Below are 15,975 nucleotides of genomic sequence, written 5' to 3' on the forward strand. Positions count from 1 at the left end.
GACTGTGAATTTGATAACTAGAATATTACACAACCAATGACATGCTGGATTGGGAGGTAGATATGCGTCCCAGATGTGGGAGTTAGGTTCATTCCAGTTTGAAAGGGTTAGGATCTTGGTGAATCTGCTGCACATGGCTCATTGATATGACCAAGCTTATTGAACATACTGGTGCTGATGCACAGGAAAAGTGATGTTCTTTCTGATTGACGCCCTCAAGCTGTTCCCAGCATCAGTGTTGGGCCTCTTTCCACTAGTACTTTATCCTAGTGTTATACAGCTGAAAATAAGCTCTGCAGCAACCAAAGTTTGGAAGGAGAAAATCTTTAATTGTACGTTCCATGTTGTCACAGTTCAAATGGTCATAGTACAAAACTTTCACACACGCACCACAGCTTTGCTGAAATCTCAGTGACAGACAGTTTCTGGACTTGTCATCTTTACCTAAAGGAGTTAGCGCAATTAAAAACTATACTTTTATCAGATGTTGTAATAAGATAGAAACCTGAGTATTGCTGAAAATGAGACACTGTCGAGGCTTTTCGTCTTGCACTCATCAGGACAATCTGCAAGAATACCAATGTAAGTGAAAACAACAAATTTATACTGTACGAGAAGAGAGTGCTGATTGGTTGGCAAGTGAACTCTGGTAGAGGCATTAGCCATGGAGAATGCACCAGTTAACGGTGACTGACAGTTAACTGCTAAGATTTGTTTGAAATTTAAACCAGACAGCAATACTCAAGTTCTGTACAACCAAACGACTGAAAGATAGAAACCCTTAAAGATATTTCGATTACTTTACAACTAGTACGCAAACACTTAAATGAAAGCAAGGAATGTTCAGCTTGAGTCCCAGCCGATGAACCGTCATAATGCTGGATATAATGTCGTAGATTGGTGTTGTGTTTAGATGGTGTACAGTTAGTTTGAGCACCACTGAGCTAGCGAGAGGGAAGTCAGCCAGGGTCCCTGCTTCAGATTCCTAGAAAGTAGGTGAATGCAGACACAGGGTGAGGATAGGACCAGACTCCGTTGGCTGTGATGCCCTTCAAATGTTCACTGCCTCGGATCATACACGAAAATAGCTCCATGGGTCCCTAAAGGTATCAAGCTTCATAAGGAGCAGTTGAAGGCCATTCAGCCCTATGAACCTATTCCGCCATTCAGTCAGATCATGGATAATCTGTATTTTAACTCCATCTACCCACCTTAGTACAATAACCCTTAATATCCTATCCTAACAAAAATCTATCACTCTCAGTTTTTACATTTCCAATTGACCTATCATCAACGATCCAGCAAGAACTGTTGACTTCAGGACAGTGAAGGGACAACTGTCTGAATATTATGAATAATTAGCAATCTGAAGAGACAGTAGACAAGTAAAGTTCCATGCTGAAAGTTCTCCTCCAAGCTGCACACCATCCTGCCTTGGAACTATATTGCCATTCCTTCATTGCCAATGGATTAAAATCCTGGAACTCCCTCCCTAACAGCACGCTGGGTTTATCTGCACCACATGGACTCAGCAGTTAAAGAACTGCTCGCCACTACCTTCTTGAGGGAAATTAGAGGTGGGCAAAAAGTGCTGACCTTGCCAGAAATGCCCACATCCCATGATTGAATGAAAAAAGAGTTTACACCTGAGTTATCTTGGCTTTTCTTTTCAGGTGCTGGCAGTCCTATGCATTTCTAACAGCTGTTCATTCTATCCATCTTATTTCGTTATTGGTGTAACGGACCCTCCTCATTCCTGGCTTTGCTCCTTTCTCTGTTGAATCTTAATCATCTTCTTCGGCCTCCTTATCTCGAGAGACAATGGGTAAGCGCCTGGAGGTGGTCAGTGGTTTGTGAAGCAGTGCCTGGAGTGGCTATAAAGGCCAATTATAGAGTGACAGGCTCTTCCACAGGTGCTGCAGATAAAATTGGTTGTCGGGGCTGTTACACAGTTGGCTCTCCCCTTGCGCTTCTGTCTTTTTTCCTGCCAACTGCTAAGTCTCTTCGACTCGCCACACTTTAGCCCCGCCTTTATGGCTGCCCGCCAGCTCTGGCGATCGCTGGCAACTGACTCCCACGACTTGTGATCAATGTCACAGGACTTCATGTCACGTTTGCAGACGTCTTTAAAGCGGAGACATGGACGGCCGGTGGGTCTGATACCAGTGGCGAGCTCACTGTACAATGTGTCTTTGGGGATCCTGCCATCTTCTATGCGGCTCGCATGGTCAAGCCATCTCAAGCGCCGCTGACTCAGTAGTGTGTATAAGCTGGGGATGTTGGCCGCCTCGAGGACTTCTGTGTTGGAGATACGGTCCTGCCACCTGATGCCAAGTATTCTCCGGAGGCAGCGAAGATGGAATGAATTGAGACGTCGTCCTTGGCTGACATACGTTGTCCAGGCCTCGCTGCCATAGAGCAAGGTACTGAGGACACAGGCTTGATACACTCGGACTTTTGTGTTCCGTGTCAGTGCGCCATTTTCCCACACTCTCTTGGCCAGTCTGGTCATAGCAGTGGAAGCCTTTCCCATGTGCTTGTTGATTTCTGCATCGAGAGACAGGTTACTGGTGATAGTTGAGCCTAGGTAGGTGAACTCTTGAACCACTTCCAGAGCGTGGTCGCCGATATTGATGGATGGAGCATTTCTGACGTCCTGTCCCATGATGTTCGTTTTCTTGAGGCTGTTGGTTAGGCCAAATTCGTTGCAGGCAGCCGCAAACCTGTTGATGAGACTCTGCAGACACTCTTCAGTGTGAGATGTTAAAGCAGCATCGTCAGCAAAGAGGACTTCCCTGATGAGGACTTTCCGTACTTTGGACTTCGCTCTTAGATGGGCAAGGTTGAACAGCCTGCCCCCTGATCTTGTGTGGAGGAAAATTCCTTCTTCTGAAGACTTGAACGCATGTGAGAGCAGCAGGGAGAAGAAAATCCCAAGAAGTGTGGGTGCGAGAACACAGCCCTGTTTCACGCCACTCAGGATAGGAAAGGGGTCTGATGAGGTACCGCTATGTTGAATTGTGCCTTTCATATTGTCATGGAATGAGGTGATGATACTTAGTAGCTTTGGTGGACATCCGATCTTTGCTAGTAGTCTGAAGAGACCACGTCTGCTGACGAGGTCAAAGGCTTTGGTGAGATCAATGAAAGCAATGTAGAGGGGCATCTGTTGTTCGCGGCATTTCTCCTGTATCTGACGAAGGGAGAACAGCATGACAATGGTCGATCTCTCTGCACGAAAGCCACACTGTGCCTCAGGGTAGACGCGCTCGGCCAGCTTCTGGAGCCTGTTTAAAGCGACTCGAGCAAAGACTTTCCCCACTATGCTGAGCAGGGAGATTCCACGGTAGTTGTTACAGTCACCGCGGTCACCTTTGTTTTTATAGAGGGTGATGATAATGGCATCGCGCATGTCCTGAGGTACTGCTCCCTCGTCCCAGCACAGGCAAAGCGAGTTAACATCCGTAGCACTTAAAGCAGCCAGGCGCTGCGCAAATGACTACTGGCAACACCTATGCAGTCATATTCAGCTGGCCTCTGACACCGGAAACATCAGAGGAATGTATGATGGCATTAAGAGAGCTTTTGGGCCAACCTTCAAGAAGATCGCCCCCCTCAAATTTAAATCGGGACATAATCACTGACCAACGCAAGCAAATGGACCGCTGGGTTGAGCACTACCTAGAACTGTACTCCAGGGAGAATGTTGTCACTGAGACTGCCCTCAATGCAGCCCAGCCTCTACCAGTCATGGGTGAGCTGGACGTACAGCCAACAAAATCGGAACTCAGTGATGCCATTGATTCTCTAGCCAGCAGAAAAGCCCCTGGGAAGGACAGCATTACCCCTGAAATAATCAAGAGTGCCAAGCCTGCTATACTCTCAGCACTGCATGAATCTTAATGATCCATGCGAAATCTGACATGAGATGGAATTTTTTTATTTTTTCATGGGGTGTGTGTGTTGCTGGCAGACAAGTATTTGTTGCCCATCTCTAATTGCCCTTGCTGAGAGTCTGGAGTCATATGTAGGCCAGACCAGGTAAGAATGGCAGACTTCCTTCGTTAAAGGACCTTAGTGAGCCAGATGGGTATTTACGACAATCAATAGTTTCATGGCATCATTACTGAGACTAGCTTTGAATTACAGACTTTTATTAATTAATTTCATTTATTAATTGAATTCAAATTCTACCAGCTGCCATGGTGGGATTTGAACCCCTGTTCTCAGGACAGTAGCCTGGGCCTCTGGATTACTAGTCCATTGCTATTGACACTGTCTAGCCCTAATATTTGGCCAGCTATTTATGGTTTCTACAGTTGCAGCAAATTTCTGCAGGAATTGAACTGGTTGAGGTACAAACTTGAATCCCTGTGAATGTGTTGCATGGAGTATTGAGAAAAAATACTGATCCAACCACTTGAGTGAGATGTTGCAAATAATCTTGTATATACCGAGCACTGCAGCTGAGGAGCCCCACAGGTATTATATGATGCTATTGAATTGTTGATTTGAGTGGATGTTTTAAGGAGCCAGATCCATCTGCTGGCAGTTCCCTATTTGAGTATCAGGTGCAGCTTCATAAGTAGATTTGACCCTCTGAGCCTGACCCTCCCTGTAAATCAATAGGGAGGCCTTCAGAGCCATCTGTTGACCATTTCGAACACATCATATAAGATATTAGAACCTGCTGTGTGCAAACTCCTTTTATTCATTCTATTGACAAAGACAAAGCATAGAACAGTAACCCCCCACCCCCTACCTTTAAATTTCTCATTTCTTATGGAGCCTGACTGGTGCTGACCCAAGTGAATGCTGACAGTTTTTCAGTTGAATTAGGTATTGTAGTTTAGCTAGTCAGCAAGCCATGAAGCTTAGCTGTTTTTTTTTTCCTTTTCTGCTTCCTAGCCCAGGGCAGTGAGTGAAACCTGTTATAGTGCTCTTGCAACCATCCTCCCTGCAATAAGCCAACTCAGCAAAGTACTGTTAGTACTTGGGACATTTCTGCCATGTGGTTCAGTTCCATACTGGACTTTTGTGGGGAAGTGTGTCAGTATAAAGTGCTGCTCATTCACTGAGTAATCCAAGACTACGATTGTACTCTGCCTATTCTACGTGCAGTGTGCGTGAAGTTCCCTTAGTATATGTAGTTCAGTTTATTTTTGCAGTAGTAGAATTGAATATGGAGTTGCCAATGTTGCAACTTGCCTTTTGAGTTTAATTTCTTCAGTTTCCTGTTTCGCCATGGCTTAAAGGATCAGGCTGGCTGTTTTTGTATACTGAAAGTGATTGAGCTGCTGCAATTATAAGCCTGTCATGTTTTGCATTCTTTGAATGGAAAATCCAGCATACCTATGGCATTAATGTTCTCATCTCTTATGGAGCCTGACTGGTGCTGACCCAAGATCTCCTAATTCAGCTAACCTAGCCTTTCGAGAAGATCTAAGAGCTTTCTCTGTGCCTGTGTGTAAAGGATGTGCAAGAATACAGAACAGCATGCATCAGGCTCATCAGCACCATTAAGGCAGTCAAGGCTGTGGTTGGATGTGGCCTCGTTTGCAATGTCAGGAAGTATGTTGTGCAGATATGCTGGTGTGTCCTGAACAGGTACACGAAGTCATTGAAGGAAATTTCAGACCTAGCTTTAACACACTGAAGCAATTGTGCACTGCATTTAATACAATAAAAGGAGAAAAGTAATTTGAAATGAAATTGAAAAATGACTGAAGAGAAGTGAAAGATTATAGAAAGTGGGATCAACATGGGGAGAAATGAGAACACTTCCTAAAGTGGATGATGAAGGCAAAACAGTAAGGGGATAGTAACAGACTTCAGGAGGACATAGATATGCTGGTGGAGTGGGTGCACATGTGGATAAAATTCAATGCAGGAAAGTGCGAGGTAATACATTTTGGTAAGAAGAATGAGAGACACTACAAGCTAAAGGAGGGTGCAAGGACAGAGACCTGGAGATGTTTACATAATTCTTTGAAGGTAGCAAGTCAGGTTATCAAAGCAGTTAATAAGGCGTATGGGATCCTGGGCTTTATTTTTTTTTAGAGAGAGATACAGCACTGAAACAGGCCCTTCGGCCCACCGAGTCTGTGCCAACCATCAACCACCCATTTTATTCTAATCCTACACTAATTCCATATTCTTACCACATCCCCACCTGTCCCTATATTTCCCTACCACCTACCTATACTAGGGGCAATTTATAATGGCCAATTAACCTATCAACCTGCAAGTCTTTGGCATGTGGGAGGAAACCGGAGCACCCGGAGGAAACCCACGCAGACACAGGGAGAACTTGCAAACTCCACACAGGCAGTACCCAGAATTGAACCTGGGTCGCTGGAGCTGTGAGGCTGAGGTGCTAACCACTGCGCCACTGTACCGTAAACCTATATAAAACACAAGTTCAGCCTCAGCTGGAGTGTTGTGTACAATTCTGGTCAGCACACTTTAGGAAGGGCATGAAGGCTTTCGAGAGGATACAGAAGAGATTTATTAGAAAGATTCCAGGGATGATGGGTTACAGTAATGTGGATAGATTGGAGAAGCTGTGGTTATTCTCTTTACAGCAGAGAAGGCTAAGAGGAGATTTGATAAAGGTCTTTAAAATGATTAAGGGTTTAGGTAGAGTCAGTAAAGAGAAAATATTTACAGAGGCTGAAGGGTCAATAACCTGAGAATGCAGATTTAAGGTGATTGGGTGGGAGGGGGTTGGGGGGGGGGGGTGGTGGAAACAGAGGTGACATGGAGAACTTTAATACACACTGGTTAGGATTTGAAATCTGCTGCCTGATGGGATGATACCCTTCAAAAGAGAATTGGATAAATACTTGGAGAAAAAAATTGCAGGGATGTGGGGAAAGAGTTGGGGAGTGGGTGTAACTGGATTGCTCTTTGAAGGAGCTGGCACAGACTCGATGGGTCAGATGGCTTCCTGTACTATTCACTGTAATAGATATTAGGAAATTGGAGTGACGGGTTTCTGAAGGAGGAGAGGCAATCTGTTATATAACTACCACTTCCAAAATCCACTTTAAAGACCTTGTACATGGGTAAGGACTTTGAGGTACCTGCTACAATGATTGGTGTTTTATTATCGTGATTATTTGTACCTTCCTAGAACCCAAGATTAAAGAAATGCAGCAGCCAGTATATGCACAGTAAGGCCCCAGCAGAACTCAATTCCTGTCCTGTTGGTGCCTTGTCGCAGTTGTACAGCAGATTCAAGCAGAAAATGTTCACATTGATGTGTAAAGGAGCAGTTTTTGCATTTTAAAGCTCAAGTCAGTATGACTTTTTACTGTTGCATCTGGATGCATTTAGCATGCTGGTACCAGCTCAATGTAAAGGAAATCAGGCTTAAACCAGTACATTTTAATGATGAGAAGATTGCACTTAGCAAGATCCTTTTTATTTGGTTGGTCAGGTGTCTTGACAGATGGAAGCATATTAGCATATTTGAGTCTCCTTTCAAGCTGCTGAGAAACCTGCATTTACTGGTTGAGTTTCTGTTTTCCCAGTGAGGAGTGCATCGTCTCTTCTCCATAGGCATTTACACAAATCCAGGAAGCTTGAGTGCAGGCTGACAGAGCGAAGGCTCTGTTCACGGTTGTACTGGTAGAGTTTAACATAGCTGATCAGTCCAGAATACTAGTAAACTTCTTACTACTTGACCAGCTGGGGCCACTTAACGCTGGAGTATCGGATTCCAGGGTTTGGAGCTGGGTAGGAATCATCCCATCTCCAGTGATTAATCCTGATCTTTCCATTAGTGAGCCGGGCTTAGCCCTGTAGCGCAGAGCTGTCTAGTTCGAGTATAGGATTATCAAGTCTGCCATGAAGGGTTGACTTGGTTCTGAAATTCCATTGTGAAGCATGTCATCTTGGAACCATCTCCCAAAAGACCCCAGGAGATTTGTCACTAGCTGGTCATTAGACAGCTGGCAAGTGAGAGTTTGAAATCTGTAAGTGGGCAGAAGGTACTGGGAACTTCTCAGGAGTAGCATGGTGAACAGCACAACACACACCAATTGCATGTATACATCTGACACCATCCTCCAGACCATACCACCAATTGAAGTTACAGAAATCCTAATGAAAACACTGTTCTTTTTTGTAATTTTCAATCAGTGGATTTTATTTCGGGGGTCTAAAAGGTGATTAAATTCTCATTTTCTGAGAACTTCCCTTAAAAATTCTGGATAGGCTTGGTAATTATTTACAGACAATGTTACACTATTCTGATAAATTACGTGGTTTATAAAGGTTCTGAAGTTAAATCTGTACCATGCTGGTGGAATAGAATCAAATTTTGACTTGAGACAAATACAGGGACAAGCCACTGCGTGTGATGGACTAACCTCATGTCGCACTTTCAGAATCTCTAGTTTGAATTCAGGAGTTAATTGAGCTCAGTTGTGGCAGCACTTGGGAAAGGCAACAGAGACATCAGGCTGGGAACATTTGCCACTCTGCTTGCTCAACAGAGCTATTGCAGTGTTGAAATATTCATATAGACAGAATTTTCAAATAATTCAAGTCCCAACTAAAGGGAACTTAACAGTTGAGTGTTTTACCCTCCAGTTTTTTTTAATTTGTTCATGGGATGTGAGTGTCGCTGGCAAGGCCAGCATTTGTTGTCCGACCCTAATCCTCCTTGAGGAGGTGGTGGTGAGCCTCCACCTTGAACTGCTGCAGTCCATATGTAGGTACACCCACAGTGCTGTTGGGAGTTTCAGGATATTGACCCAGTGAAGGAACGGCGATCTAGTTGCATGTGAGGATGGTGTGTGACTTGGAGGGAAACTTGTGTTCCCATGCCTCTGCTGCCTTTGTGGTAGGTAGTAAGAGGTTGTAGGTTTGGAAGGTGCTGTTGAAGGAGGCTTAATGAGTTGCTGCAGTGCATCTGCTTTCCCCTTGGTAGAATTCATTTAACCATAGGTTCCTTTACTTTGAGACAGTCCTTTTTGATGCCTTCCCTGCCAGTTTTCTTCCCTGCACACCTGTTGCTTTCCACCACACTGCCGCCAAAGTGACTGTTCTGCCAGCACGAACTGGTTAGTAAGTGTTGGCATCATAGCTGAGCCTGGCCCAGTTTTCACCTGATTTCCACAGACAATCTTTGCAGCTGAACAGCATACAGAAGCAGGCACCTCTGCTGAATTTGTTTACCCCTCCCTGCCGCCAGCAGCTTTAACAAGGGGGCAGTTTTACAATACAAACACATTAAATGCAGGTTGTTGGGAATTTCCACCACATCATTGATAAATCCTGTCTGTAAGTAATGCTCAACAGATGGCAGCAGCAGTTCTCACCAGTTTAGTGAGCTGGAACCATTCTTTCACATGTAATGGAATGTGCTGAGGATATTGACTTTCTGGTAACACAAACAATAGCTTCCTTTTTAAAAAGCACTATTAATGTAAAGCAACGTCCCAAGCTGCTTCATGTACAGGTGAAAGAAAAACTTTGCAAGTCAGGATACATGCAGTGTTTTGGACTAGCTGAGGTTTATGGAATATGGACGATGGTTGGTCACCAAGCAGAGTGTTCGAGCTGAAATAAAAACAAAAAATGCTGGAAATACTCAGCAGGTCTGGCAGCATCAGTGGAGAGAGAAGCAGAGTTAATGTTTCAGGTCAGTGACCCTTCTTCAGAACTGGCAAATATTAGAAATGTAAAAGGTTATAAGCAAGTAAAGCGGGGATGGGGCAAGAGATAACAAAGGAGAAGGTATAGATAGGACAAGGTCACAGAATAGCTGACTAGAAGGTCATGGAGCAAAGGCAAGCAATATGTTAATGGTGTGTTGAAAGACAAAACATTAGTACAGAGAGGGTGTTAACGGACTGAAAATTGAACAGCCACAAGTACAAACATGAAAAAAAACAGTGGGTAAGCAAACTGAACAAACTAAGATAAAATAAAATAAACAAAAAAAAAATTTTTTTTTAAAGAAAAAAGAAAAAAATAACTAAAAATAAAAGTAAAATGGGGGGCCCGTCATGCTCTGAAATTATTGAACTCCATGTTCAATCCGGCAGGCTGTAGTGTGCCTAATCGGTAAATAAGATGCTGTTCCTCGAGCTAGCGTTGATGTTCACTGGAACACTGTAGCAATCCCAGGACAGAGATGTGAGCATGAGAGCAGGGGGGAGTGTTGAAATGGCAAGAAACCAGAAGCTTGGGGTCCTGCTTGCGGACTGAGCTGAGATGTTCCGCAAAGCGGTCACCCAGTCTGCGTTTGGTCTCCCCAATGTAGAGGAGACCACACTGTGAGCAGCGAATACAGTATACTATATTGAAAGAAGTACAAGTAAATCGCTGCTTCATCTGAAAGGAGTGTTTGGGGCCTGGGATAGTGAGGAGAGAGGAGGTAAATGGGCAGGTATTACAACACCTGTGATTGCAGGGGGAGGTGCCATGAGAAGGGGACGAGGTGATGGGGGTAATGGAGTGGACCAGGGTGTCACGAAGGGAACGATCCCTTCGGAATGCTGACGGGAAGGGAGGGGAAGATGCGTTTGGTAGTGGCATCATGCTGGAGGTGGCGGAAATGGCGGAGGATGATCCTTTGGATATGGAGGCAGATGGGGTGGAAAGGGAGGACAAGGGGAACCCTGTCACGGTTCTGGGAGGGAGGGGAAGGGGTGAGGGTAGAGGTGCGGGGAATGGGCCGGACGGTTGAGGGCCCTGTCAACCACAGTGGGGGGGAATTCTCGGCTGAGGAAAAAGGAAGACACATCAGAAGCACTGTCATGGAAGGTAGCATCATCAGAGCAGATGCGACGGAGAAACTGGGAGAATGGAATGGAGTCCTTACAGGAGGCAGGGTGTGAAGAAGTGTAGTTGAGGTAGCTGAGAGAGTCGGTGGGCTTATCATGGATATTAGTAGACGGCCTATCCCCAGAGATGGAGACAGAGAAGTCAGGGAAGGGAAGTGTCGGAGATGGACCATGTAAAGATGAGAGAAGGGTGGAAATTAGAAGGGAGGGGGATGGAATCGGTGGCAAGACGCTCATTAGTTGTAGATGCTGAGAACAATGGTTTTGATTCTCCTGTTAAATTGGAGGACGTTCTGACTCATTCAAGACTTGGATTAGTATCATCGCAAACTGAATTATATTGACTCCCATAGCTCACAAATGGACTATTTATTACAGCTGCTCCTTAGCAGAATATGTTCCATATTAAATGTTGTTAACACTCCATCGTTTTAAAACTGCATCATCTGACTTTCCACAGGAGACTTGCGAGTCATTTTTAAAAATAGACAGGTGTCGCCCATGTAAGTTGTAGTCCTGTTGTATTTCCAGTCCTACTTTTATAAATATCTTTCGTCATTGCTTGCTCTGCCAATCACAGCTCCACGCTTGTCATTTACGGGCCTTTGATACTCCAGCTTCTGTTAAAGACGTGGCTACTGCTGAAAGGGCACTTTTCCACATACCATCAGAGGAGCAGATTATTCTGACATAGGTGTTACAAATGTGCTTTGAAAGGAACTTCTGTTTGATTTGGATGACTGACTTCTCAATAAGCGTTTGCAATGCAGGAAGTATTCTGCAACTGTAAGTTGAACGTGATTGCACTGATCTGTTGTCCGTTATTGTTCTTACTGTTGCCTCTACTTGCACTGGTCTGCAAATACTAGCCAGGTTTGTTTTGGTTTCTTTGTTCGTGCGAATCTTGTGTTCATGTCAGAAAGCAGAGAGTAGGAATATACGGGTCATTCTCAGGATGGCAGGCTGTTACTAGTGGGGTACTGCAAGGAGCAGTGCTGGGGCCACAGCTGTTCACAATTTATATAAATGATTTGGATTTGGGGCCAAATGTAATAATTCCAAATTTGCTGATGACACAAAACTAGGTGGGAACTTGCAATTGTATAGATCCTTGGTGAGACCATACCTGGGGTATTTGTATAGTTTTAGTCTCCTTATCTAAAGAAGGATATGCTTGCCGTAGAGGGAGTGCAGCGAATGTTCACCAGACTAATCCCTGGGATTGTCTTATGAGGAGAGATTGAGGAAACTGGGCCTTTATTCTCTAGAGTTTCAATGAATGGGAGATGATCTCATTGAAACTTAAAAATTCTTACAGGGCATGACAGGATAGACGTGGATAGGATGTTTCTTGCTGGTGAGTCTAGAACAGGGCTGTCCAACATACGGGCCATGGGCCAGGATGTGGCCTGCCAAAGGTTTCCATCCAGCCCGCGGATATAACCTGTACCGGGGCAGTTTCTCGACCTCACTATGGATCTGTGACTAAAGATGAGAAATCTTCCACTGGCTTCTTCTTGCAGACAGGTTTTTAAAAAAAACAGCGTTGTCAGTTTCATAGCTGACAGGTGCTGGGAGCGGGAATGGTGGTTTCTGAACTTCGGATAGATACGGGGTTTTCCAGCAGGCTTTAAAAAAGAACAGGTTGGTGGGGGGGGGTGCGGTCGGACAGAAAGAGAGGTGGGGGGGGCGGACGGGGCAGAGGGGTGGGGGGGACGGACGGGGCAGAGGGGTGGGGGGTGTGGACGGGGCAGAGAGGGTGGGGGGGCGGGGTGGGCGGAGAGAGTGGAGGGTTCAGCAGGGCTCAGTACTAGGTCCCTTACTTTTTGTGGTATATATCAATGATTTGACCTTGAATGTGGGGGGTATGATTAAGATTGCCGACGATACAAAAATTGGCCGTGAGGTTGATAATGAAGAAGCAAACAGTAGGCTGCAGGAAGTTAACAATGGACCCAGTCAGGTGGGCAAAACAGTGGCAAATGGAGTTCAGTCTGGAGAATTGTGAGGTAATGCATTTGGGGAAGGCTAACAAGACAAGGGAATACACAATAAATGGTAGGATACTGAGAGATGTAGAGGAATGGGGGGAACCTTGGAGTGCATGTCCACAGATCCCTGAAGGTGGCTGGACAGGTAGATAAAGCATATGAGATATATTCTCTGCCTGGGCTAATAAAGGAAAGCAAGAGCGGGGAAGCTATGCTAGAACTGTATAAAACACTATATCGGCCACAGTTGGAGTACCATATGCAGTCCTGGTCACCGCACTATTGGAAAGATGTGATTGCACTAGAGAGGGTACAGAGGAGATTTATCAGGATGCTTCCTGGACTGGAGAACTTTAGTTATGAGGAAAAATTGCATAGGCTATAGGGTTGCTTTCTTTGGAGCAGAGGAGGCTAAGGGGAGACCTGATTGAAGTGTATAAGATTGAGGGGTCTAGATAGAGTGGATAGGAAGGGCCTCTTCCCCCTTTTTGGACTAGGGGGCATAGATTTTGAGTAAGAGGTAGGAGATTTAGAGGGGATTCGAGGGGAAATTTTTCCACCCAAAGGTTGGTGGGGATTTGCAACTCTGTGTGAAAGGGTGTTAAAGACAGAAACCCTCATGACATTTAAAAAGTACTTCGATATGCACTTGAAGTGCCGTAACCTATGAGGCTACAGACCAAGAGCTGGAAAGTGGTATTGGGCTGGATGGCTACTTGTCAGCTGGCATGGACACAATGAGCCAAATGTCCTCTGTGCTTTAAATTACTGTTTTTATGATGAGGTGCCAGTCAGTGGGTTGCTGCGTGTCAGATGAGCTGATCTTTTCTCCTTTTTTTCCTTATCTCTTTTAGAAGTGAGCATTGAACAAGACCGCTGCGGAGATTGGAGCTGCTCTTCAGCGAGAATTATTGGTCCTGGGTTTGTCCTCTGGCCCATATACACACCCAGTGAAGCCAGGCCTATGCGCTGTGCTCCATGTCTCCTCTGAGCTGCGGCCCAGTAACGCAATGTGCCTTTTGGACACCATGGAAGTGGGGAAATATGGCAACAACACAGTTCCAGAGAGAAGCAAAGGAGTGCTCTTGGAGCCTTTCATTCACCAGGTTGGCGGACACACCAGTATGATGCGCTATGACGATCACACAGTTTGTAAACCCCTCATCAGTCGGGAGCAGAGGTTCTATGAGTCACTGCCACCAGAAATGAAAGAATTTACTCCAGAGTACAAAGGTGAGACATTACAAATCTTGCATCTAAAGTTAGCAATATCTCTCTAGAGCATTCTTTTTTTATATCTTTTATTTGTGGAGCAAATTTAAATGCATGGTGAAGGAAACATTCTGTCTACTTGGTTTGGAAAGGTTGAGACAATGGAGGCATTTATTACCTGGTTGAAATGGAAACAATTTGACAATAGCATTTGACTTTTTACTGAATCTGCTGACACTCTGCAGTGTTTGTGCTTTAAATAATATGGTATGCAATCCACATTACTAAATCATGGCCACAGAGAGGATGATAAATTGGTCTTCACGCTGGTGAGCTGGATGAAAATCATTGTTTAAAAATAGTCCCTCAGGTTTGTCAACTCAAGCTCCAGATTTATCAGTGCACAGATGTTGCATTCACCAAACCCTGAGCTCCAGCTCTACCCCATTTTCCACTTTCAAAATATTAGTCCATTCCATCTGTGCCAGATGCCCGAGCTTTTGTTTTTGGGCCTTTTCTTTAAATTGCATACACATCAGGTTACAGGTACCAGCAGACCTTGGTGTTTTCATTTAGGATTTATTGACCAATAAGGCAACCTGTAGATTGATCAAATTCAAACCAGACAAGCAATAAATATGAAACAAAAGCACAAAATAGATTGAGTTGTTTGGGCTACATGGGCTGCAAGTGGTTCTGTCAGCAGGTTGGACATCGTGCCCTGTGGATCCCTTTCTGTCCTCACCTGGTTTTTACACATACGCACTGCCCAGCTAGAGGTATGGGGGTTGGAAGTCGCTGCACAGCAGACAGGAACAGAAACACTGGCTAATGAATATTTCTCTTTTCCCTCTCTAATTCAGTAGCACTGAGATCAGTTCTGCCTCACCACAGCCCCCAGATGAGATCAGCAAACTCGGCATAAAGCTGGACAGTACCAACTGAGCCATCGGAAGAACATTTCTCTCAAAGACGGGTGTTCCCTCAGTACTGCCCCCTCCACATTTACCTACCCCCCTCCCCCACTACACCTTTTCAAAATCACCATCACCCATTCTCTCAAAACATAATCTCGACCCCTCTGTTTTTACAAACTACTGTCTTGTCTCCAGTCCCTTTACCCTCCAAAGTCCTTGAATATGGAGACCTGGAAGATAAGCCTGTTTTGCCAAAACATCTCCCTGGCCTCATTAGAATATGCACAAATTTAAAATGTGCCTAACTGGGCATAAGTCAGTGTAAGGATTTGGAGCCCAAAGAAACATCTGACCTCATACCAGTATTTCTTCTTTGAGTCTTAAAATTAAAGTTTCAACTCATTCAACCACCATTATACATATCAGGAACAGCATGTTTAAGAGCCTGCAATCAGGGGAAGTTTTCCATTTTTAATGTAACTTATACTGCCATAAAAATGCATTAGAAGAAACAGATAGCTAGTCTGGGTAATCAAAAACAATGCTAAAAAAATTGCAATAGAAAGACCAGTGAAATGAGTGTTTCCTGCTGCATCTGAAAATCTGGTTAAAGTATTAAGAGACCCGCCCCATACAGTTCAAGCACAATTGGGTGTACTCCAATTTGAGTTGAGAGAGTGGCCAGTTTTGTGGGTGGACATTTGTTTGGTCAAAGGGTTTGACGGATGGACAAAAGAGCGAGGAGATTTGGGCATATTGTAGTTTTAACATTTTAAACCACCTAATTGGCTTGCACCCAGATTACAGATGTATCTAGGCACAAATGCGGAGAAAACTCCATGCCATTATCCCAAATACGTGCCCACCTTTCCCGTAATCCCCGTCTGAATCTCCAATCAGATTTCTGCCCTGCCACAGCACTGAAACTGCCATAACCAACATCACAAGTAACATCAAAATAAAAGCAAAATACTGCGGATGCTGGAAATCTGAAACACAAACAAGAAATACTGGAAATACTCAGCAGGTCTGGCAGCATTTGTGGAGAGGGAAGCA

At 44.7% G+C, this 15,975-nt stretch overlaps 1 protein-coding gene across 4 annotated transcripts in view; it reads left to right on the plus strand.

Annotated features, from left to right (window-relative positions):
• ip6k1 (inositol hexakisphosphate kinase 1) overlaps positions 1-15,975 on the plus strand; it is a 131,900-nt gene that overhangs the window by 35,710 nt on the left and 80,215 nt on the right. For all 4 annotated transcript variants that reach the window (XM_068051360.1, XM_068051359.1, XM_068051361.1 and 1 more), the window contains one exon: positions 13,645-14,023. In XM_068051360.1, coding sequence (XP_067907461.1) covers positions 13,801-14,023 — 223 coding nt within the window. In that variant the 5' untranslated portion in view covers positions 13,645-13,800. The remainder of the gene's footprint in view (positions 1-13,644; positions 14,024-15,975) is intronic.

This window comes from Heterodontus francisci, chromosome 19 (assembly GCF_036365525.1).
Source record: "Heterodontus francisci isolate sHetFra1 chromosome 19, sHetFra1.hap1, whole genome shotgun sequence".
NCBI lineage: Eukaryota > Metazoa > Chordata > Chondrichthyes > Heterodontiformes > Heterodontidae > Heterodontus > Heterodontus francisci.